We start from the raw sequence: 25,549 nt of genomic DNA on the forward strand, positions 1-25,549 counted from the left end.
TCCATCTCAAAAAATAAAAATAAAAAACAAACAAACAAAATTTTCTTGTGACTGTTTTCTGTTAAAAAAAGAAAGCAATTTGGGGATGATTACATTAAACTATGATTGATTCAGGGGGTATACATTGAATTTCTTTCATCCTTAAATGTAAGGTTAACAGCCTAGGGCCTTCCTGTGGCTCCTGGTTACTCCTATAACCAAGGCCAGTATCCTTAATGTGACCTTTGAGAACCTGTCTGATCCGCCTTCCTCTGCAGCCTCACCTCATGCCACGCCCACATCACACAAGACTCTCCAGTGACACTGGCCTCCTTCTTTCTCAGTTCCTGGACACATCATGCTGTGTTCCTTGCCCCTCCAGGCAAGGCTGTCCCAGAGGCTGTTCCCTGAACATTCTTCTGCTACTCTTGCTTAGGAAATTCTTGTTCTCCCTTTAGGTGTCACTCAGCTTAAGCCACTCAGAACCTATCAAGTTGTCATGGTTCTCCTGTCCCTCAACACTCGCATATTTCTTCACAGCACCTTCCTTAAACAGCTTGTAATCACGTCATGCACAAGTCTATTTGCTCATTGTCTTTGTCTCCCATGTGAGGTCCCTGATGGCAAAGATCACGTCTGTTTGCTCACTGTTCTTCCCGTGTGGTGTAGCGCAGTGCCTGGCACATGTAGGTGCTCAATGATCCTTTCTGAATGAATAAATAATGAATGAATGGCTATGACAATGTGCCTCCCTGGTGTGCCTCAGGCTGCTCTGAAGGGTTTTGGCTGTGTAGGGACGTAGTTATACAACCTTCACGAGAGGTCTATTTGGCAGGGTTAGGGATCATTGACCTGGTGGATACAGCTCTCCCCCACCACCCCCATCAGGATTCACCTTGGCTTGGGGCGGAAGGGAATCATGGTTCTCAAGGCAGCATCATACTTCCCCCACGGTGGGACAGTTGCCCTCCCCGGAGCCTCCAGATTTCTCTCTTGCTGACTCCAGGGGCCATCTTGGAGAGTGTAGGTTTTCTTGGAAAAGAAAAACAAAAGAGCATCAGTTTCAAAACTCATAAATTCTGTCCTGAGGGAATGTTGGACCAGATGCCCATGGAGAGATGGATTTTTCTATATCCTACTTCCTAAAGAAAGGCTTCCACACTGGGAGTAAGCAGGGGGCCTAGAGTCAGAACAAGTAGGTCCCAGCACTCGCTCTGCCCCACATTTGCTGAGTAAGTCTGGCCAAGTCACTCTACCTCTTTGGATTTTTATTTGAGACTAAACAATTTAGACAGGAATAAAGGGTGTCATAGTTAGTTACCCGCAGAATGAGGGACCAAGTCACTCTTTGAGGGTAAATCTACTAAAAAGAAACCAACAAGTAGAAAAGCAAATCCTAAAATATTATATGTTTCCCTTTTGACAACTAAAATAAAAGGACAGGTAATTTTTAGGACTTCATATAGAATACATAATATATTCTATATAAAATAATACTATTTTAAAAGCACAGCAAGGATTGACAGAAAGAGGTTCAGAATAGTGGTTACATCAGGTAGGAAGGGTTGGGGAATGAGATGGGGGAAGACCAATTGCTGCGTCTGATTGTCAAGGTCCAAGCTGATATGTTGGTGATGGGTTTGCAGATGATGATGATGATGATTATGACGAGTAAATGCATAGATAAGTAGGTAATAGGTGACAGATAGATATAGATACAATCTAATCTCTATACAATCTTATGCATAGAGATATGCATAAACCATGAAGGTGTGCCATGATGACGGATTATAATTGATCTAATTGTGGAAGCCTGAGGTCCATTTGAAAAAAGTCAAGAGTAGCTGGGTGGGGTGGCTCATGCTTGTAATCCCAGTGCTTTGGGAGGCCAAGACAGGAGGATTGAGGCCAGAAATTCAAGACAAGTCTGGGCAACATAGGGAGACCCCCGTTTCTGTGAAAAATTTAAAAATTAGTTCAGTGTGGTGGTATGTGCCCATAGTCCCAGCTACTCAGGAGGCTGAGGTGGAAGGATCATTTGAACCCAGGAGGCTTCAGTGAGCTATGATTGTGCCACTGTACTCTAGCCTGGGTGACAAAGCAAGACCCTGAGTCAAAAAAAAAAAAAAAAAAAAAAAAAGAGAGAGAGAGAGAAAACAAAAAAAGAAAAGAAAAAAATTTACAAATTCAAGGGTAAATAAGTATAGGAAGAAATTGTTCGACGTAATTTATGACTATGGAAAATAATCTGCCAACTCAGTTTCCTGGGGTGCTGATGCTAAGAGATCTACTTACATAACTAAGTCCTGAAACCATGTCATCGCCTATGTCGATGCCAAGATTCACAAGGCCACCAGAAGAGTTGGGCACCCAGTATGTCCTCTTCCTAGTCATTTTCAGTTCCTGCCAATTCTTCGTTTCCCAGAATCAGAGAACATGAAAAGACAGCAGGAGTTAGAGGCAGCTTAGATCCCATCTTGAGCAGCCAGGAGAGGGGGCACTACCCTGCCGGGAGCATTTTGGGGTCATGCAGAGGTTTGGGTGCCTGCTCTTTTCTCTCCTTAGCATGTGCTTGATCCCTCTTTTTAAATATCTTCTCAGACCTCAGGTCCAAATCATTAGCGAAACTTTCTCTAACCACCCTCCCTAATCCACCCCTAACACCATACCCTTGATCCTGGGCAATCTCCTTTGGTCTATCAAAGCCCTGCTCGTAAAATCAGTCTTCTTGCTTTATCCCAGTCTGTAACTGTGTATTTGTTTGAATCATTATTTGTTCAGACTTCGTTTATGCACTACACAGAGAGCCTCATGAGCACAGGGATGTGTCTGCTTTCCTCGCTGTTGAATTTCTGGGGCCTGGAACGTGCTGGGAGGACAGCAGGTGCTCAACAAATGAAGAAGGAATGGACGCATACATGAATGAAAGAAACATCATTTTGCCCTTCTTTCACTCTTGGTTTTCACAGACCCCAGAGGGAATCTGGGCACAAGTTAGGAAACTTAAATAATCAGGGTTGTTGTTGTTTTTTTTTTTTTTTTTTGATGCGCCTTTCATATTTGTTTTCCTGAGTATGTGACTCACTCCCTGCTTGACTCAGAACATTCATGTGCCTGGGGCAGGAGAGAAGGTAAGTAATTAGGAATATTCTGAAGAGATGGAAAGAGAAAGCATGCAGCAGAGCCAGGGCCATGGGGGTACAGCCTGTGTCCCCGAGAGCCCCAGGCTTAGTTTAATGCTTTTCTGTTGCCATCTTGAAATTTTTAATACATTTGAACAAGAAGACCCACATTTTCATTTTCATTTACATTTTGCACTGGGACCCACAAATTATGTAGTTGGTCCTGGTGTTCAGATATAGCTTTTACCATTCAAATACTGAGGCTGGGCATGGTGGCATGCATCTATAATTCCAGCACTTTGGGAGGCCAAGGCAGGAGGACTACTTGAGCTCAGGAGTTTGATACCAGCCTGGGAAACATGGTAAAACCCTGTCTCTACCAGAAATATAAAAAATTAGCTAGGTGTGGTGGTGCACACTTGTGGTCTCAGCTACTTGAGAGGCTGAGGCAGAAGAATAACTTGATCCTGGAAGGTGGAAGTTGCAATGAACTGACATTGCGCCACTGTACTCCAGCCTGGGCAAAAGAGCAAGACCCCATCTCAAAAAACAAAACAAAACAAACATTCAAATACAGGATTGTACTTCAAGCAAATAGACTGCAAGCTAACCCATTACTTTGTGAGAAGTTACTCTGGATTTCTTTGTCCCATTCCCTCCCATCCCACTTCCTTTTACCAAATCACAACCAGATCTGGTAGAGTCAGTTGCCGGAATTTTCTTGCAGACCATATAAGATAGACTTCCCAGCCAGGGCACCAGGCCATAGGCTTACTTGCCATGTAGTGGTAGAATGTGGACACTTCAGGGATGACAGAAAAGAGAAAAGAGAGAGAAGAAGGTGTATTAGATAAGAGAGAGTGACACACACTCTTTACAGCTCTGGGAAGAAGACTGGCTGCCATGAACCAGCCTAGAATATAGCTGCATTAAAGTAAAACTGGCATGATTCCCTAGAATGAGGCCCTGTGGATGGGGCCATGGTGTATTGCTGTATGATTTATTCACACACGAACATCCCCAGTAAAGGGAATAGAGCAGGGGGTGGAGACAGCAAATTTCAGAGTGCAAGTCTCATATCCTTGCAAAGGGCTTCCTCAGTGCTGTGCTGATAAATGTCTGTATCTGTAACAAACCTGTGGTTGCAATTGGTGATTAAGTATAGTTCCAATGCTACTTGCCATTTTGCTGTATGTTAACAAGAGGAAAGTGCAATACCAGAGATGTATGTTGGTTGAATCTTCACTCATTTGTCAATGACCTGAGTAACTTTGCTGAATGGTTTTCAAATGCTGAAAGAATATTCCCTTATTTTATTTTACTACTCACAATATAACGGCTACAGGTCCCACACAGTTGTAGATTTAATCTACATTATTAACATTTCCTACATTTCTTTCTTAAGACTAGACAATCAACAAAACGATAAATCCAGCCCTGATATGTAGCCTTTGCCTATTTCTGTGGTGTAAACACACCCATCATAGCTGATTTCATGATGTGATACCAACATAACTCCACCGAATGCAGAGCTGGGAAGAGATGCACAGCACGACATCACCATATAGTGTTTCTACCACAGATATATAATAGATGTAAGTAACCTCAGAAGTATAAATAACAGCAAAAGGTAGCAAAATAAGTAGGAAATGATACATTTTGAGTATTATCTTTGTTTTTGATATAATTTATTTAATTGTAAGGTTATATAACTTGATTTTTAATAATGTTTGTGTTTAGCAACTAGGCTCTCAAAGTTCATGAAAATTTGACCGCTGATTCTCATGAAGCAGTAAGAACAGGCGCCAGCAGACCACTGTGGCATCCATCTTGCAAGAGTGCTGCCTTTTCTTAAATCCTCGTCTTGCTGGGCACATCATTTTCCAATTCACTTCTAAGTGCTCTATGGGCTGTGGCTGGCTGTGCTGGTGGTAAGCTTTCTTGGCTTCCCTGTGGTATCGATGGGAAGAAGAAGTCGCTAAAAGTCTGGGTGAAGGACTTTCCAGAAGTGGCATACTGGACAACCCAGGCTGCAAACAGCTGAGAGTCATGGAGAGATCCTGGAGGGGATTATGGTGCCAACGGAAGTAGGACAGGGGAGTCCTAGCAACTCAGAGAACACCCCCAGGTGAGTGAGCCAAAAAAGCTTTACTTGAAGGCCTACCCAAGATCCAGTTGGCTTGCAAAGACAGCAGGACAGGCAGTGACCAAGCAGACAAAAGACCTCCCCTGGGAAAGCCTAGGAGCAGAGGTCACTATGCCCAGGTCCCTGATTCTTTCTCTGCCAGGTGACAACTCTGAGACAGAGCCTTTAGTGAGAATTACTTAATAAAATTATTTAAATTATTGGCTCAAACAAGATCTTAAACTGATAAGCCAAAACATTAATTTTTTCCTCATTAACCAGCAAATGGGGGATCATGAGGAAGACCAGATTTGTAAAGACCAAGTAAAGAAATTAGATTTTCTCTCACTTCTCAGCTATAGTATGATTTGCCAACCTGGTTTATTCAAATACACCTGCAAAGAGAGGTAGTGAAAGTTTTACAACTAGAGATGCAAAGAGATGCAACGAGGGTTACTCATCACATTCTGAAATTGCCATTTTTTTCCTCTATGGCTTATTTGTTTTCTGCATACCTCATTAAAATGTAAGCTCTTTGAAACCAGGGACCTTGTCTGTCTTGTTCACAGATATGTCTTTGGATCTAGAAGAGTGCCCAGCACATAATGTGACTCTTTCCTACTCAAGATTCATCCAGGAAACTAACAACATGGAAAATGAAACCCAATGAAAATTAAGAAAATGCAAACATGTAATAGTTATGCTTGCAGAACATCAGTCGCTCGTCCCAAGCAAACGAGCTTGAGCTCAGCCACACATTAGCTTGGGCCTCCTTCCAGTTCCATGAGGCCCATCTCCACTTCCTGGACTGACCGGGGAATTCCCTCTAGAACTTTCTTTGGCAGTCCCGGAAAAGTTCCCTGGCCTCCCAATTCTCTTTCTGGAAGAAAATGGAGCTGGAGTTTATTCACTCTAATTAGTGTAAGACCATCATTGTAGTAAGGATGGAAACCAGGACATGACTGGGAATAAAATAGAGAGGAAACAACAGATGCTTCCAGCCCTGTGTTTTCCCAATCCCCAGAGGCAAAGGTCAGGATGACAAATTTGATTTGGACATGGGTTGCTTGCATATGGTGAAACAGACTGTGAACAGGAGGGGAGCCAATGGAGCAGGGTAACCTGTATCAAGGGCTTTCTGGAGGAGCTGATTTATTTCCTTATTCTTATGCAGCAGGGTCTAGTGTCCAAGACCAGAAGGCACATCAGTGGCTAAGGTAGTGTCCAGGGCAAGGAGCCAGAAGCACCTGCCAGATGGGCCCTAAAGAAGTTTAAGTGATTAGGTCTTACTCCTCCTGTACCTCACCCTGTGCTATTTAACTTTCTCTGCTCTTAGGTTTATATCCTTCTGTTAGTTCCAATAGCTTCAGGAGGGCATCTTGTTGACTGAAGAATCCCCACATCTCAGTACCTGGCCTTCTCCTCAATTTCAGAAGCTAGGATGATCCTCTCACCTTGATCTTTGCACAAGTCCTAATATCTGCCAAGAATATTCTCCTCCCACCTCCTTGCAGAGCTGGTTCATTCTTGACATTCAGGACTCTACTCAAATGCCACCTCCTCAGAGTAACCTTCCCAGATCCCCTCTCTCCACATCACCTTCTGCATATTCTCCTAATCTACTTCCTTTACTCATCACATTCTGAAATTGCCATTTCTTTCCTTGTTGGCTTATTTGTTTTCTGCATACCTCATTAGAATGTAAGCTCTTTGAAACCAGGGACCTTGTCTGTCTTGTTCACAGATGTGTCCTGAGATCTAGAAGAGTGCCCAGCACATAGTACATGCGTAGCAAATATTCGATGGATAAATGAATGAAGTACATGCAGAGTCTGTCAAAAAAGGAGCTAGGAAAGTCGCACAGTCACAAAAGATTTCACATTTAAATTCTTGGTGTTCTCCCAAGTGGGCTGACACATCCCAATCCGGAGATATAGTGACAGGATTGAAAGAGGGTTTTCATCAAGCAGGCAGGTTAAACTTGGGCCTGTTCCCGCACCACACCACATCTTCTATAGAGCAGCATGAATTTGTATTTTAAAAACTAAATCCAGCCATTATTATGTGAACAGAACATTTATACAGTTTCGTTTATTGTGGTTGTTGGGGCACATGTATGTGTTAGGCCATTTATGCCTAGTGTTCCATTATGGGAATGCTAAACATGTGAAAGTTATTTCTATCTTACTACTCAAGGTCATCACCAAGGTCTGATTGCAAAAATCCAAAAAAAATGGCAACCTCCGGCATAAGTGGGTTAAAAGTATTAAACATTAGTGTTTCAAAAATATACCATAAAGTTTGTAAGCTGGTTTTAGAAGTTCTTTGTTAAAACTCTGGAAGTCTGAATGAATGCAGCCCCTCCCCTCTTACCCTTGGAGAGACCCTTGATGAAAAGGTAAGCGCTTGCGAATCTGGGCCACATATGTTTTATCTCTGTATCACCCCCAGAGTCTGTCACAGGGTGGGTACATTGTATATATCCAGAGAAGTGATCGAGACCCTCATTATAGCTAGGATCTTCAGCTACTGGCTCAACCTCTCTCCAGGCCCTGGTGGCTTAGGCCCCAACCTAGGATAATCCTTGTCAACTGTTTTGCCTTAAATCTTCATGTCCAATCCATCAGCATATTCTCTTGAAGCTACAATCAAACATAGCTTGACAGCGCCTGCTCCTATTCTAAGTCATCACTTGTCGCCTGGACAGCTGCATCCACCTCCTGACTGGCCTCCCTGCTTTTGATCTTAAATCCTTATATTCCATTCTCCACATCGCAGCCAAAATGAACTTTTGAAAACATAAGCTAGATAATGTTATTCCTCAGCTTAATCTCTCCCATGGCTTCCATCAGGTTTAGATTAAGACCCAAACTCTTTACCAGAGCCTACATAGCCCTCTATAATCGGACTCTGCCCACCTTATTGCAACTGGAGCCACTAGGTCCCAAGCTCAGACATTCCAAGAACAGGTTCCTCAAACACCATAAATTCATTCTAGCCACAGGGTCTTTGCAAGTGCTGCTTTTTAACTGTGCCCTTGACCCCTACCCCCTAATCTTTGCATTGATCTATGCTTTCTCATAGTGCAGGCCTCAGTTCAAATGTCATCTTTTCAGAGGCCTTCTCTGACCATCTAAAAGGCTTATTACTATCCAGAAATATTTTCCTTATTTCTTTCCTTGCTTATTGTTTGTTTTTCCCACTAGAATGTCAGCTTCCTGAAAGCAGAAATCTGGTTTGTCTTATTCCCTGATCTATACCCCATTACCTAGAATAGTGTCCAGCATATCATAGGTGTTCAAAAAACATTTTCAGTGAATGTTTATTGAAATGAACATTAAGCAATATGAAAATGATGTTCAGTGAATGAATGAAAGAAGGTGGGATCCTGTCAGACAAAGAGCTTTAGGTAGGAGCTTCCAAGTTTGTGTATGTGTGTCTCTCTCACAGCACCTAGCAACCTGATTTCTCTTTCCCTTATCTGTTGCACACATATAAACACACAATTCAGTCTGCCCTACCTCACACTCAGATTTCTATGGGTCTGTTCCCCTGGCTGAGAGATGCTTAAGAGTAGGACCTTGTTTTGGGACCTGTCTACCCCTCGGCAGTTAGCTCAGGGCCTGGCACCGAGAAGTCCCTCAACAAATAACTCTTGATATGAATGGACTTTCAATTCCTTCTGGAATTCTGAAAGCACTGCTGGACTTCTTATTTCTTATTGGAGAAAATATTCCATCTGCAACCTATGGCCAAACCCAAGTCAAATTTCAACATGCAGAAATGGTCAAATCCAAAACAATTCAAGCCAAAAAAAAAAAAAAAAACCCATAAAATTATTGAATTAGAATCCATAAAAACTAGGCCAGGCGCCGTGGCTCACGCCTATAATCCCAGCACTTTGGGAGGCCGAGGCGGGTGGATCACAAGTTCAGGAGATTGAGACCATCCTGGCTAACATGGTGAAACCTCATCTCTACTAAAACTACAAAAAATTAGCCAGGCGTGGTGGCAGGAGTCTGTAGTCTCAGCTACCCAGGAAGCTGAGGCAGAAGAATGGCACGAACCCGGGAGGCAGAGCTTGCAGTGAGCCGAGATCGCACCACTGCACTCCATCCTGGGCGACAGAGTGAGACTCCATCTCAAAAAAAAAAAAAAAAAAATCCATAAGAACTAAATATCTATGAGACCATACTAACATTAAAAAGTAATTGAGTAAGTAAATAAATGGGGTAAATGGAACAGTGCTTTCTTACAGGAGAATTCTAAATAATAAATGTAAAATTACACCTACAGTCACCTGATCTTCAACAAACTTGATAAAAACAAGCAATGGGGAAAGGATTCCCAATTTAATAAATGGTGCTGGGAGAACTGGCTAGCCATATGCAGAAAATTGAAACTGGACCCCTTCCTTACACCTTATACAAAAATTAACTCAAGATGGATTAAAGACTTAAATGTAAAACCCAAAACTATAAAAATTCTAGAAGGTCCAGGCGAGGTGGCTCACGCCTGTAATTCCCAGGACTTTGGGAGGCTGAGGTGGGCGGATCACAAGGTCAGGAGATTGAGACCATCCTGGCTAACATGGTGAAACCCCCATTTCTACCAAAAATACAAAAAATTACCTGGGCGTGGTGGCAGGTGCGTGTAGTCCCAGCTACTTGGGAGGCTGAGGCAGGAGAACAGCGTGAACCCAGGAGGCAGAGCTTGCAGTGAGCCGAGATCACGCCACTGCACTCCAGCCTGGGCGACACAGTGAGACTCTGTCACACACACACACACACACACACACACACACACACACACACATACCCCTCTAGAAGAAAATCTAGGTAATACCATTCAGGACATAGGCACGGGCAACCATTTCACGATGAAAACCACAAAAGCAATTGCAACAAAAGCAAAAATTGACAAATGGGATCTAATTAAACTAAAGAGCTTCTGCACAGCAAAAGAAACTACTAGCAGAGTGAACAGACAACCTACAGAATGGAAGAAAAATTTTGCAATCTATCCATCTGACAAAGGTCTAATATCCAGAGTCTACAAGGAACTTAAACAAATTTACAAGAAAAAAAAAAAAACAAACAACCCCATTGGGCAAAGGACATGAATAGACACTTCTCAAAAGAAGATATTCACGTGGCCAACAAACATGAAAAAAAGCTCAACATCACTGATCATTAGAGAAATGCAAGTCAAAACCACAGTGAGATGCCATCTCACACCAGTCAGAATGGCAATTATTAAAAAGTCAAGAAACAACAGATGTTGGCAAAATTGCAGAGAAAAAGGAATGCTTTTACACTGTTAGTGACAATGTAAATTAGTTCAACCATTGCAGAAGACAGTATGGCAATTCCTCAAAGATCTACAAGCAGAAATACCATTTGACCCAGCAATCCCATTACTGGGTATATACCCAAAGGAATATAAATCACTTTATTTTAAAGATACATGCACATGTAAGTTCACTGCAGCACTATTCACAATAGTGAAGACATGGAATCAACCTAAATGCCCATCAACAATAGACTAGATAAAGAAAATATGGTGCATACACACCATGGAATACTATGCAGCCATGAAAAGGAATGAGATTATGTCCTTTGCAGGGACATGGATGGAGCTGGAAGCTGTTACCCTCAGCAAACTAACACAGGATCAGAAACCCAAACACTGTATGTTCTCATTTAGAAGTGGAAGCTGAAGGATGAGAACACATGGTCACACGGTGGGGAAACAACATAATGGAGTCTGATTGGGGCAGGGGTAGGGGAAGACAGAGCATTGGGAAGAATAGCTAACGGATGTTGGGCTTAATACCTAGGTTATGGATTGATGTGTGCAGCACACCACCATGGCACATGTTTGCCTATGTAACAAACCTGCACATCTGCACATGTACCCCAGAACTTAAAAGATTAGGTTGGTGCAAAAGTAATTGCGGTTTCTTGCCATTACTTTTGCACCAGCCTAATAAAAGTTGAAGGAAAAATAAATAAATAAATGTAAAATTATCTCCTTACGCAATACTTACTAATACAAAGAGAAAAATAGTAACTTACGGTGAGCAAATCTGGCATATACCACCTTCACCAAGTAGTCAAGATTCAAACCATCATTAATAAGACATTTCACCATCATATATCACATGGCCACAACATCACTTTTTTTTTGTTTTTTGAGACAGAGTTTCGCTCTTGATGCCCAAGCCAGAGTGCAATGGCCTGATCTCGGCTCACTGCAACCTCTGCCTCCTGGGTTCAAGCAATTGTCCTGCCTCAGCCTCCCAAGTAGCTGGGATTACAGGCACGCACCACCACGCCTAGCTAATTTTTTGTATTTTTAGTAGAAATGGGATTTCACCATGTTAGCCAGGCTGGTCTCAAACTCCTGACCTCAGATGATCTGCCCAGCTTGGACTCCCAAAGTGCTGGGATTACAGGCTTGAGCCACTGCACCCGGCCCACAACATCTCTTTCATGGTATTTGGTCCCAAAATGCATACCATTGATCTAATCATGAGAAACAGTAGATAAACTCGAATTGAATGAACTTCTACAAAATAACTGACTGGTATCCTTTAAAAGTATCAAGGTTTTGCCACTGCTCAATGAAATATAAGAGGACACAAATGGAAGAACATTCCATGCTCATGGATAGGAAGAATCAATATCGTGAAAATGGCCATACTGCCCAAGGTAATTTATAGATTCAGTGCCATCCCCATCAAGCTACCAATGGCTTTCTTCATAGAATTGGAAAAATGTACTTTAAAGTTCATATGGAACCAAAAAAGAGCCTGCATTGCCAAGACAATCCTAAGCCAAAAGAACAAAGCTGGAGGCATCACACTACCTGACTTCAAACTATACTACAAGGCTACGGTAACCAAAACAGCATGGTATGGGTACCAAAACAGAGATAAAGACCAATGGAACAGAACAGAGCCCTCAGAAATAATACCACACATCTACAAGCATCTGATCTCTGACAAACCTGACAGAAACAAGAAATGGGGAAAGGACTCCCTATTTAATAAATGGTGCTGGGAAAACTGGCTAGCCATATGTAGAAAACTAAAACTGGATCCCTCCCTTACACCTTATACAAAAATTAATTCAAGATGGATTAAAGACTGAAATGTTTGACCTAAAACCATAAAAACCCTAGAAGAAAACCTAGGCAATACCAGTCAGTACATAGGCATGGGTAAGGACTTCATGACTAAAACACCAAAAGCAATGGCAACAAAAGCCAAAATTGACAAATGGGATCTAATTAAACTAAAGAGCACAGCAAAAGAAACTACCATCAGAGTGAACAGGCAACCTACAGAATGGGAGAAAATTTTTGCAATCTACCCATCTGACAAAGGGCTAATATCCAGAATCTACAAAGAACTTAAACAAATTTACAAGAAAAAAATCAAACAACCCCATCAAAAAGTGGGCAAAAGACATGAAAAGACACTTTTCAAAAGAAGACATTTATACAGCCAATAGACACATGAAAAACTGCTCATTATCACTGGCCATCAGAGAAAAGCAAATCAAAACCACAATGAGATACCATCTCACACCAGTGAGAATGGCAATCATTAAAAAGTCAGGAAACAACAGGTGCTGGAGAGGCTGTGGAGAAATAGGAACACTTTTACACTGTTGGTGGGACTGTAAACCAGTTCAACCATTGTGGAAGACAGTGTGGTGATTCTTCAAGTGACTAGAACTAGAAATATCATTTGACCCAGCCATCCCACTACTGGGTATATACCCAAAGGATTATAAATCACGCTGCTATAAAGACACAAGCACACATATGTTTATTGTGGCACTATTCGCAATAGCAAAGACTTGGAATCAACCCAAATGTCCATAAATGACAGACTAGATTAAGAAAATGTGGCACATATACACCATGGAATACTATGCAGCCATAAAAAAGCATGAGCTCACGTCCTTTGTAGGGACATGGATGAAGCTGGAAACCATCATTCTGAGCAAACTATCGCAAGGACAAAAAACCAAACATCGCATGTTCTCACTCACAGGTGGGAAATGAACAATGAGAACACTTGGACACAGGGTGGGGGGAGGGGGGAGGGATAGCATTAGGAGATATACCTAATGTAAATGACCAGTTAATGGGTGCTGCACATGTATACATATGTAACAAAGCTGCATGTTGTGCACATGTACCCTAGAACTTAAAGTATAATAAAAATAAAATAAAATAAAAAAACAGAAAAAAAAATACAATAAAAGTATCAAGGTTTTTTTTTTTTTTTTTTTTTTTTTTTTTTTTTTTTTTTGAGACGGAGTCTCACTCTGTCGCCCAGGCTGGAGTGCAGTGGCCGGATCTCAGCTCACTGCAAGCTCCGCCTCTCGGGTTCACGCCATTCTCCGGCCTCAGCCTCCCAAGTAGCTGGGACTACAGGCGCCCGCCACCTCGCCCGGCTAGTTTTTTGTATTTCTTAATAGAGACGGGGTTTCACCGTGTTAGCCAGGATGGTCTCGATCTCCTGACCTCGTGATCCGCCCGTCTCGGCCTCCCAAAGTGCTGGGATTACAGGCTTGAGCCACCGCGCCCGGCCAAAAGTATCAAGGTTTTAAAGAAAAAAAAAAATTGAGGAATTGCCACAGATTAGAGAACACCCAGGAGATTTTACAACAAAATAAAGAGTGGGATCCTGAATATTGGATCCTGGACCAGATCCAATGAAATACATTGGTGGGAAAACTGGCAAAATTTGGTTAAGATCTACCGGTTAAAAGATAGTAATGTTAATTTTCTGGTTTTGATAATTGAACTATGATTATGTAAGATGATAACAGACGAAACTGGGTGAAAGGTATATAGGAACTCTTTGCTGTAGTTTTGTACATCTAAAATCAATTCGGGCCGGGCACGTTGGCTCACGCCTGTAATCCCAGCACTTTGGGAGGCCGAGGTGGACGGATCACTCGAGGTCAGGAATTAGAGACCAGCCTGGCCAACATGGTGAAATCCCCTCCCTACTAAAAACACAACAATTAGGTGGGTGTGTTGGCCGGCATCTGTAATCCCAGCTACTCAGGAGGCTGAGGCAGGAGAAACGCTTGAACCCGGGAGGCGGAGGCTGCAAGGCGCGGATATCGCGCCATTGCACTCAAGCCTCGGCTACAGAGCGAGAAACTGTCTCTAAATAAATAAATAAATAAATAACTCAAATCAAAACTTAAAAACTCTTCAAGTATATATAAAAAAATTGAAAAAAGTTAAACACACTTCAAGTATACACAATTCAAATAAGATCATCCTTCCAAATATACTCTGTAAGTGAAGCGAAGGCCGCCGCACGCTTGAGTGCACCACGCGCAAGTCTTATCGGGAGGCTCTGCAAGAGAGCAGCGCGAAGCGATGGCTTCTGGGCCCGGGGGCGGACCGTATCGCGTAGCCGGAAGCGGGGGCGCGGAGGCGGGTCTGAGGTTTGGTCGCTGCGGAGCGGGTCGCTGGCAGCTGTCTGTCTTGCTCCTTTTGACAGCCCCCAGTGCGAACGGCTGCCACCATGTCATCAGTGAGCCCCATCCAGATCCCCAGCCGCCTCCCGCTGCTGCTCACCCACGAGGGCGTCCTGCTGCCCGGCTCCACCATGCGCACCAGCGTGGACTCGGCCCGCAACCTGCAGCTGGTGCGGAACCGCCTGCTGAAGGGCACGTCGCTGCAGAGCACCATCCTGGGCGTCATCCCCAACACGCCTGACCCCGCCAGCGACGCGCAGGACCTGCCGCCGCTGCACAGGTAGGCCTGGCTGCCCCCGCGGCGGCGGCGGGCGGCGCGGCCTCCTCCGGGGACCCGGGCCCAGGCCACAGCCTGTCTTGAGCGCGAGTCTCGGTTCGGGGCGGCCTTCGCGGCTCGATTCCGCCTCTCCGGTGCTATCAAATGCAAAATGGGGATGACAGATACCTGCCCCATGACCATGAATGAGATTGTTCATGAAGTAGTGCCTGATACCTGGTGAAACTACTCGGTTCCCTGCCACTCTGAATGATTTAATTTGAATCCTCTTTCCGCCCTGCAATTCCTCGCCCTCGGTCTTCAGCCTCCTAGGCCAGTGCTTTTAATTCTTTAGGCCCTTTCTCCCCGGTGATCTCTGCCTTCACTTTCCGCCTTTCTCCCCACTGCCGTTTCCTCCTATCCGCCTCCCCTTTTCTGTCACCCATTATTTTTGTCCGCTGAGACATTCTCTGCTCCGTAAGTTTTAACTTTTTCTTGTTTCATTCCTAAACTGCACTATTTGTGGGTGCCTTCTATACTCCTTGTCACCCTTTTCCTTCTCCCCCTAATACTTCTGTTTCCTTTTGTAAAGGGCCTTTCGTGCTCACGTTTTCGCTGGTTCCCCCTTTCTGGAACTTTCCTAGCTTCTCACCTCTGCTCCTTCACTCATAACATTTCTTAGGCCCCAGGCTTGCTACTGTATTGCCCAGTACCGTCGCCTTATTGGTGTGACTTTGGGTGAGAGCCTTAACCTCTGTTTCTTTTAGTCTGTAGTTTGGAAACTGACAGCATCCATCTTTTAGGCATGTTATGAAGAATAAATTGAATAATGTGTATATTCCGCTTTGCAACATGCTTGATGGATGACTGTGCTGTCCAGTACTGTGTAGTGCATGTGGCTTGTCAAATTGAGTTGCTAGATTTGCAATTTGTCCTGGTTTGCTGGGATTGTTTTAGCATTGAAAGTCCTGTGTTTCAGCCCCTCCGTCCCAGGGAAACCAAGAGGTTGGTCACCCTAAGTGTGCTGTAAGTGTACAGTACACACCAAATTTTGAAAAATCTTTTTGATTAATACATTTTATATAGATTAAATGTTGGAATGGTAATGTTTTGAGTACTTGGGGTTAATAAAATGTTAAGATTTGTGCTGTTTTTCCTTTATAATGTGGCCACTAAAATTTTATATGTGGCTCACATTATATTTTTATTGGACAATGCTGGTATGTAGTATACTCTCAACAAGTATCTTTAAACTCACCTCCCAAGCACCCGCCTCCTATTCCTAACTCTACTGGAGGTGTTGTGTTTTCAGTTTAGAGCTTCTCTTTTCCTGGCAGTTATCACTCATTTTTAAATTAGGGGTTCCTGACTCTGAATGGATTTCCAGACGGTTAGACATGCCTTATTTTCCCTCAAAATCTTGTGACTATGTACATTTTTTTTTTTAGGCAAATCCTTTGCTTTCTTCAGTTCTCAAAGGAGACGGGTACCTCCCCTACTCCCCCATTAAAAGAAAGCAAAACAAAGCAGCAAAGACCAACAAACCTTCCATAACAGCCCAGTATTCATTTATATTGTAAAAGCCTTGATTTTCTCAAGCATGGAAAATATTTTGGCTCCCATCTGACCTGCTTTGGTTATTGCCTGAGTGGAACTGGTCACATTCCAAGTTTCAGTACTCTTTGATAAATTGTATTGGATTCCAGTTTCCCAACATGTGACCCTGCTCCTTCTGCTTACTTTTCCCAAATTTTTTTGCCTTCTGTGCCCAGGCACTTAGTTCCCTGTCTAGGCAAGCGTGGTCATGATTAGACTTTGCATTTTCTTTCTACTGTACATATGTATTGATTAACCACGGGCACACTGTGAACTTGAAAAGTCGATTTAGTCACATTTTAAATTTCACTATTTGTTGGTATTATTCTGGCAAGATTTTGGAGGATTTTTATTATTTATTCATTTATTTATTTTTTGAGACAGAGTCTCATTCTGTCTCCTCGGCTGAAGTGCAATGGCGTGATCATAGCCCACTGCAACCTTGAACTCCTGGGCTCAAGTGATCCTCCTGCCTCAGCTTCTGGAGTGGCTGGGACTACAGGTGTGCACCACTACACCCAGCTAAATTTTAAATTTTTTGTAGCGATGGGGTCTCACTATGTTGCCTAGGCTGGTCTTGAACTCCTGGACTCAAGCTATCCCCTGCTTTGGCCTCTGGAGTAGCTGGGCACTATAGGCAAGCGCCACCATACCCTTCAGGTTTTTAATTTATTTTATGAAAATCCCTCCAAAACAACAATCTTCAATTCTCCTGCTTGAAAGTAATCACTAATAATCAGATACTGTGTGATCTGATCCTTGATATTCATATTATTGCCTTTAACTGAGTAGCAATGTTAAAATTTAATCATTTAAATTAGAAAACATACATTGAAAAGTATTCATAGAAGTCCAGCATTGTAAGAACTCATCAGACCATCTAGTTATCCTAGAAGTATTGTTTGCTACTTAAAAAGCCTATGTGGAAAGATTGTACCATATTCCTTGGTAATAATTTCCAATGTCTTTTTTTCTCTAATATGGCCTTTAAAACACTCTACTTTAAAAAAAAAAAAAAAAAAAAGCTTTAATAATACCAATACTGAGTTATCCATAGCGTTAGTCTGTTTCCATGCACAGATCTGTCCTTCCCCAGTTACCTGCTTTTCCGTATGGTAGCCCAGAGGCGAGAAGAGGGGCTCTGTTCCTGTCTCTTGTTTCCTTTACACCATCCAGGTGACACTGGCCACAACCTTCAAGGAACAGCAGAAGTGATTTGCTCCCAGCGTTCTTTGCTACACAGAGTGGCAGGGTTAGATGATTTAACATTTAATCATTTAAATTAGAAAGCATAAATTGAAAAGTCTTCATAGAATTCCGGCATTATAAGAACTCATCAGACCATCTAGTTATCCTAGAAGTATTGTTTGCTACTTAAAAAGCCTATGTGGAAAGATTGTACCATATTCCTTGGTAATAGTTTCCAATGTCTTTTTTTTCTCCAATATGGCCTTTAAAACACTCTACTTAAAAAAAAAAAGAAAAAAGAAAAAAAAAAGGCTTTAATAATACCAATACTGAGTTATCCATAGCGTTAGTCTGTTTCCATGCACAAATCTGTCCTTCCCCAGTTACCTGCTTTTCCGTATGGTAGCCCAGAGGCGAGATGAGGGGCTCTGTTCCTATCTCTTGTTTCCTTTACACCATCCAGGTGACACTGGATGCAGCCTTCAAGGAGCAGCAGAGGTAATTTGCTCCCAGCGTTCTTTGCCACACGGAGTGGCAGGGTTAGATGTTGACTCACCTCTGCCGCTTCCTTGGTGGTTTTGAGTAGCACAGTCCCTTTCTGCACATTAGTGTGCAGGTATGTTACCTGTAGGAGCCTTTTTAAAGGAGGAGCTTTGAACTTGTCCTGCAGTATAGAACTTGGCTGGCATGCTGACCTAGGGCACCCTGCGTTTTTCTGCTTAGTTTAACTGCATTTTTAGTGCCTCCTGAGTGACCCATTGTTTTCTTAGTGAAAAGGGTCATAATTTAGCACTGCCTATACAATATCCTTTCAAGCATTTCAAGGTAGTCATCCAGCCTTCTTCCAAATTTACACTCTTCAGGGTACATGGCTTCATTTCCTCATAGTGCCGACTTCTCAGTCCCCCTCTTTGTTGGCTTGCTTCTTATCAGTAAGAACCCAGCTAAGTTTCATTGGCATTTATCTAACAAGCTATTAATGCCTTATTTATAACAGGTGCACAATTTCATAAGTTGGATCAGTTCTTCATCCATACATTATACCTATTTGTATTCTTAGAATTCTTAGACATTCAAGAAATATTACCTGGTAATGGTAAAATTTTAAAATTTAATCTATTATATTAGATTTTCCTAAATCTTCATTGACTCTTCTTAAGGAAGATATATGATACACTAGTGGTATTTCTTGAATTTAGAAATGAAGTTTTAAGAAAGAGTGAGAGGCTGGCTACAGTGGCTCATGCCTGTAATCTCAGCACTTTGGAAGGTCGAGGCAGGAAGATCACTTGAGACCGGGAGTTCAAGACAGCCTGGCAACATAGGAAGACCCTGTCTCTACCAAAAAAAAAAAAAAAGAAAAAATTAGCCAGGCATGGTGGCACACGCCTGTAATCCTAGCTATTTGGGGATGCTGAGGTGGGAGGATTGCCTGAGCTGGAGAGGTCTAGGCTGCAGTGAGCCGTGATTGTGCCACTACACTCCAGCCTGGGTGACAGAATGAGACCCTGTTTCAAAAAACAAAAAATGAAGTACAGATGTAGTCTCCCTGTGTTGACCAGACTGGTGTCAAACTTGTGGGCTCAAGTGACCCTCCTGCCTCAGTCTCCCAAAGTGTTAGGATTACAGGCATGAGCCACCATGCCTGGTCTATGTTTATAATTCTTGTAGGTACAAGTGGAACCTATTGTCCATTGTGATGGGAAAAAAGTAAAATTTGTCTTAAAATATAATTAAGGAACTCTTAATTTATTAAATTTATCTTTTAAATTTTAAATTTAAATTGATTTCTTAAATTTATTTCTATTAAATTTTCTTGTAACCATGTATAACTAAGTTGTTCCACTTTTATTTTTTTGAGACAGGGTCTCATTCTGTTACCCATGCTGGTGCAGTGGTGCCATCTCGGCTCACTGCAACCTCTGCCTGCCAGGTTCAAGTGATCCTCCCACCTCAGCCTCCTGAGTGTCTGGGACTACAGGCATGTGCCACCATGTCCAGCTATTTTTTTTTGGTAGAAATGGGGTTTTGCCATGTTGCTCAAGCTGGTTTTGAACTCCTGAGCCCAAGCAATCCACTTGCCTTGGCCTCCCAAAGTGCTGGGATTATAGGCATGAGCCACCAGGACATGTTCTACCTTTTTGAATCTCATTTACTCACTTGTAATAAGGAAATAATACTACCTTCTTCATGGGGTGAAAGGAGGTATAAAATGAAGTATACATATGAAAGCCTTTTGAAACTGCAAAGCATTCTAAACCTATATCCAAATGGGTAGTTTTAAATGTAGATTTTCACAAAAGGGGATTAAAGAGAGTAGTGGGGAGGCCCCATATTATTCCAACATGGGCTGAACTGAACTAGCATCATTGCCGGAAGGTCTTGGAAGATTAAAGATTCCAAGAAAAATGAAGGGCTTTGAGTAAAAAAAATTTTTTTAAGTGGCTGGGCCTGGTGGCATGTGCCTGTAGTCCCACCTACTCATGATGCTGAGGCGGGAGGATTACTTGAGCCCAGGTGATTGAAGCTGCAGTGAGCTGTAATCACATCACTGCACTCCAGCTTGGGTGACAGAGCAAGATTCTGTCTATAGGAAAAAAAAAAAGCAAGTGCTGGGCATATAGGCCAGAATTAAATATTTACATAATATCCTCATCTTGGAAAACTGCTTTTTCCAGTAGTGCTGCTTTTAGATTTTCCTACTACTGCAGTTGATGGTTCTTAAATGTTTGGACCTCTTATATTATTTAGGTCAGTTTCCAAATTATACAAATTATTAACCGTTGTAGTCAGACCTCATTTGAATTAAAACAATATTTTACAAACTCTGAGGGTAGATTTGAGTTAGGATTTGGATTAAAACATTATCTTACAAACTCTGAGGGTAGATTTGAGTTAGGAGTTTCAAAACTTCTTTGAACAATATCATGGTTAGGATGTAGATTTACGGAGCTACTAGCTACAGGGAAGGACACCAGTCGTTGGGATGTGTAAGTTTGGATCTGTTGCAAAATTAAAATGCTGCCTTTTGAGCATACCTAATAATGCACATACAATGGAAGAGCCAGAATTTTTAGAAAAATGACTGACTTGAGGCTGGGCACAGTGGCTCTTGCCTGTAATCCCAGCACTTTGGGAGGCTGAGGCGGGCGGATCACAAGGTCAGGAGATCAAGACCATCCTGGCTAACACGGTGAAACCCCGTCTCCACTAAAAAATACAAAAAAAAAAAAAAAAAAAAAAAATTAGCCAGGCGTGGCAGGCGCCTGTAGTCCCAGCTACTCGGGAGGCTGAGGCAGGAGAATGGCGTGAACCTGGGAGGCGGAGCTTGCAGTGAGCCGAGATCACACCACTGCACTCCAGCCTGGGCGATAGAGTGAGACTCCGTCTCAAAAAAAAAAAAAAAAAAAAGACTGACTTGATGTACAACCTTTTGTATATCATAGAAGGAAAATATTAGTTGAATATTTTGTTTGTTTACCTGTTTGTATATATAAAACCTGGGGCCCAATATACAATAGATTCTTTTTCACTATGCTTTTCACCCAAAATGTCTCACCAGGTACTCTGTTTCTAGCCATCTATAATTTCACAGATGTTTTTCTGTAAAAGGGATATATTCTAGGCTGGGTGCGGTAGCTCATGTCTGTAATCCTAGCACTTGGGGAGGCCGAGATGGGAGGATTGCTTGAGGCCAGTAGTTCGAGTTCAGCCTGGTCAACATAATGAGACCCCATCTCTTTTAAAAAAAAAAAAAGATTTTTTAAAAAGGGATAATTTCTAGTCAACTATAAGTGATTTTAAGTAAAAAGCAGTTAAGACATGTATACATCTATACCTTTTGTAGACATAGTATAAATTCAGCTTAATCTCTTCAGTTTGGAACATCTTCCTTTCACAGCAAAAATATTGTATTTGCTTTATAGGAAAACCCCTTTTGGCCAGGTTGGTGGCTCATGCCTGTAATCCTAGCACTTTGGGAGGCTGAGGTGGGTGGATCACCTGAGGTCAGGAGTTTGAGACCAGCCTGGCCGACATGGTGAAACCCCGTCTCTACTAAAAATACAAAAATTAGTTGGGTGTGGTGGTATGTGCCTGTGATCCCAGCTACTTGGGAGGCTGAGGCACGAGAATCCCTTGAACGCAGGAGGGAGGGTGCAGTAAGCCAAGATCACGCCATTGCACTTCAGCCTGGGCGACAGGACAAGACTTCCTCTAAAACAAACAAACAGAAAAGCTGCAGTGACTCACACCTGTACTACCAGCACTTTGGGAGGCCGAGGTGGGCGGATCATGAGGTCAAGAGATCGAGACCATCCTGGCCAACGTGGTGAAACCTTATCTCTACAAAAAATTAGCTGCACATGGTGGCGTGCGCCTGTAGTCCCAGCTACTTGGGAGGCTGAGGCAGGAGAATCACTTGAACCTGGGAGACGGAGGTTGCAGTGAGCCAAGATTACGCTACGGCACTCCAGCCTGGTGACAAAGCGAGACTCTCTAAAAAAAAAAAAAAACAAACAAAAAAAACACCAAAAAAAACCTCTTTAGCATCACCTTTTAGCAGTGACGTAGCCCAAATAATTAAATTTGTCTCCTGATCTGGAGGTTTGGATTTGTCTCATCTCTCTTTCTGGTTCCTCCTTGGTTTCTACTTTGTAAACCCTTTAGGCTGGGGATCCAGTTTCTTGTCTGTGGATGTTTTATATACAAACAGGACTGTGAGCTCTTTCAGCCTTGTGCAAACATTGATGAATATCATCTGCAATGAATTATGGTTTAAGTTATTCTCTAATCAGTTTAGATGTGGCTCACTTTCTCAGGCAATCTGAGTGGGCTTTCAGGAAGTGGGAAATAAGATCTACTATTGATTGAAGAAAAGCAACCACAACACGAATAAGTCAAAATAATAGCCAATTGCTAAATAATTTCAAGTTTTTTATGTACGTGATTTTTTTTCCCTCACCAATTTATCTCCTCAGTTGTTTGGCTTAAGTTATTAGTTAAATCAGTTTTTATTGTAAATATGATAATGACTGAAAGGTAAGAAAGGATAGACGTAGTTCAGAATAAGCTGAGTGGCAGAAAGAAGCCAAAGGCTATGTGTAATCCATGGAATGAGTAATTTATAAGGAAGTAATCAAGAATTCACTGTGTATAGAAGTAAGCAAGTTCACTCATATTCACATACTGTATTATATGATTTATTATCTTTGAGATGGGCAGGTGTGGTGTTCTCCTATTACCGCTTTCCCAGGGTGTTGAGAGTTCTAGTCCTTCTATTTTCTTTTCTGGAATTACCAGTTTTCCTATGGCTGAAGGGAGAAAATATTATTTATTTTGGGATCTGGAAGTATCTTCTCAATGTTGATTTTTATATTTTATATAACTGGCTTAGTTTGGATGAGGCTTCCTTTCTGTGAATTAAATTTATATGTGACTTGATCAGAGTTGTATTTGCTGGTGAGGAGCTGCGACTTAAAGCCTTTTCACCTATTGTTAGGAAAAGTGATTACCCCTTAGAACTAGGTTGAGACCTTTTGAGATGTGGGTCTTTCTTTAGCTCTCCTCAGTCTCTGGCAGTGTGTGGACTGTAATATTTAGCCCTCACACTTAGAAATTCAGTGTTAAGGGCATAATATGTAAGTTCCCAGTTCGTGATAAGGTGGGTATATGGAAGTTTCATAGATTATGTAAGAAAACTGACTCGATGTTAGTAGAACAACTGGTGTTGGAACAGAGATTTCTTAGACTGGTTAATGCTATTTATATTTAAATGTATTTAAATTGATATTTATCCTGGTGTAAGATTGCCTTATTCTTAGTTGGCAACGTTAATTTAAGATATGTAATTCTGAACTACTTTCCTCTTACATTTTTATGCCTGATAATCCAAGTGTTTACAAATTCCTACCTAATTTTTTAAAAGAGGTGCGGATTATAGTGACATGGCCCGCTTTGCCGTATAGCTGAGGGTAGTGGCAGAAGAGGCCACATGCTGGATGCTAAGTTAAATAGAGAAATAATTTATTTACACTTCAGTTTTTTTTTTTGCTTAATGAATTTATTAGAAAAGCCAACACTTTCGGAAGTGAGTTTCTGTTCTACCATGTTGAATGTTTGTAATACCACTGTTTTGTGTGTTTTTCAGGATTGGCACAGCTGCACTGGCCGTTCAGGTTGTGGGCAGTAACTGGCCCAAGCCCCACTATACTCTGTTGATTACAGGCCTGTGCCGTTTCCAGATTGTACAGGTCTTAAAAGAGAAGCCATATCCCATTGCTGAAGTAGAGCAATTGGACCGACTTGAGGAGTTTCCCAGCACCTGTAAAATGAGGGAGGAGCTAGGAGAACTATCAGAGCAGTTTTACAAATATGCAGTACAAGTAAGTTGCTTTTGTTTTTTCTCTAAACCCATTTGTTTTTGGTTCCTTTGCTTTCCTAAGATACGATGAATCTGTTGGGTGGTGAAGTTTTAGGACAGTATACATTTAAATGACTTAGTAACATAATATATTAATTCTGATTTACTCTTGTCTGGGGTTCTGCCTAAATCATTCCAGGACATATTGGCCTACCCTTTCTAAAGTTTTTCCAAATGTTATTTCTACAGTTTTCCTTCTCACTTCTACTGTCTCTAAACTAGATAATTATTAAACCTAAATATTTAAAGCTAAAAAATAAAATACGCACAGAAGCTATTTGTCACTAAAATATCTAGGCACCATTTATATAACTTATATTACTTCAGAAGTCAGGATCACATTGTCTAGCAGTAACTATGGCAGATCAAGCCTGTGGTAGGCTGGTTTCAAGTATGGTTAAAACCTTCATTAACTAGAATGCTGGGAGGGAAGCACATTTTAGATATGCATTAAATATTTGACTCCTTAATTCTAGTTTTTTTGGTTAACTCTAGATAGAACAGAAAGCTCCTCTTCCCACCCCATTTTGTTTCAAACCTTAATGAAACATATGAAATTATAAAGTATAGTCTACTTTTCTATTAATATAATCCAGTGACTATAACTAGATCTATGAGGATCAGATGTTTAAAAGTTTCTATTATAAATACTACTGATCATTGAAATATGTGTAGGGCAAGTGTTCATAGCCTGTGGTACTTGTATCTGATATGGCATTTGAAGAGCCATACTTAGAGTGTAATGAACAATAATAGAAAAATAGAAAATTTGAGGGCCGGCTGCAGTGGTACACGCCTGTAATCCCAGCACTTTGCAAGGCTGAAGTAGGCGGATTGCTTGAGCCCAGGAGTTTGAGATCAGCTTGGGCAGCATGGTGAGATCCCGTCTCTACAAAATGTACAAAAATTAGCCGGGTGTGATGGTGCGTGCCTGTAGTCCCAGCTACTGGGGAGGCTGAGGTGGGAGAATTACTTGAACCTAGGAGGTGGAGGTTGTAGTGAGCCAAGATTGCATCACTGCACTCCAGCCTGGGCAACAGAGTGAGACCCTGACTCAAAAAAAAAAAAAAAAGAAAAATTGAAAATTTGAATCTGTAATTTCTATGAGAGCTGAAAAAAAGGACTTTGAGGAAAGAAACTTCAGTTTGAAAGCTGGAATAGTGAATATACTGCTTCGGAATAAAGGAGATTGAGAGAAATAGAATTTCTTTTTCTTTTCGGCAGTGATGTTCGCTGGGTCTTTGTGCTTCTGTTAGACATAGCCTCTTTCGCATTGCCTTTACTTCTTTGCACTTTGAATCTAGAAAAACCTTTTAAACTTTTAAAGATTTTACAGTGACATTAAAG

General features: G+C 41.9%; 2 protein-coding genes across 6 annotated transcripts in view; one reads left to right on the forward strand and one right to left on the reverse strand.

The window, feature by feature from the left end:
* The window catches only part of LOC105492227 (ATP binding cassette subfamily C member 11), a 63,586-nt gene extending 61,201 nt beyond the window's left edge, over window positions 1–2,385 (reverse strand). The window contains exons 1-2 of the mRNA XM_011759253.3: window positions 2,275–2,385; window positions 875–1,011 (exon numbers count right to left, since the gene is read on the reverse strand). Of these exons, the coding sequence (XP_011757555.2) occupies window positions 875–1,011; window positions 2,275–2,373 (236 nt within the window). The 5' untranslated portion in view covers window positions 2,374–2,385. The remainder of the gene's footprint in view (window positions 1–874; window positions 1,012–2,274) is intronic.
* Window positions 2,386–14,695: 12,310 nt separating this feature from the next.
* LOC105492228 (lon peptidase 2, peroxisomal) overlaps window positions 14,696–25,549 on the forward strand; it is a 118,899-nt gene continuing 108,045 nt past the window's right edge. For 2 of the 5 annotated variants that reach the window (XM_011759257.2, XM_011759256.2), the window contains exons 1-2: window positions 14,696–15,021; window positions 23,930–24,164. In XM_011759257.2, coding sequence (XP_011757559.2) covers window positions 14,789–15,021; window positions 23,930–24,164 — 468 coding nt within the window. In that variant the 5' untranslated portion in view covers window positions 14,696–14,788. The remainder of the gene's footprint in view (window positions 15,022–23,929; window positions 24,165–25,549) is intronic. The other 3 variants (XM_011759254.2, XM_011759255.2, XM_024796173.2) reach the window with 2 other exon arrangements.

The sequence above is a fragment of the Macaca nemestrina genome, chromosome 18 (genome assembly GCF_043159975.1).
Source record: "Macaca nemestrina isolate mMacNem1 chromosome 18, mMacNem.hap1, whole genome shotgun sequence".
Classification (NCBI taxonomy): Eukaryota; Metazoa; Chordata; class Mammalia; order Primates; family Cercopithecidae; genus Macaca; species Macaca nemestrina.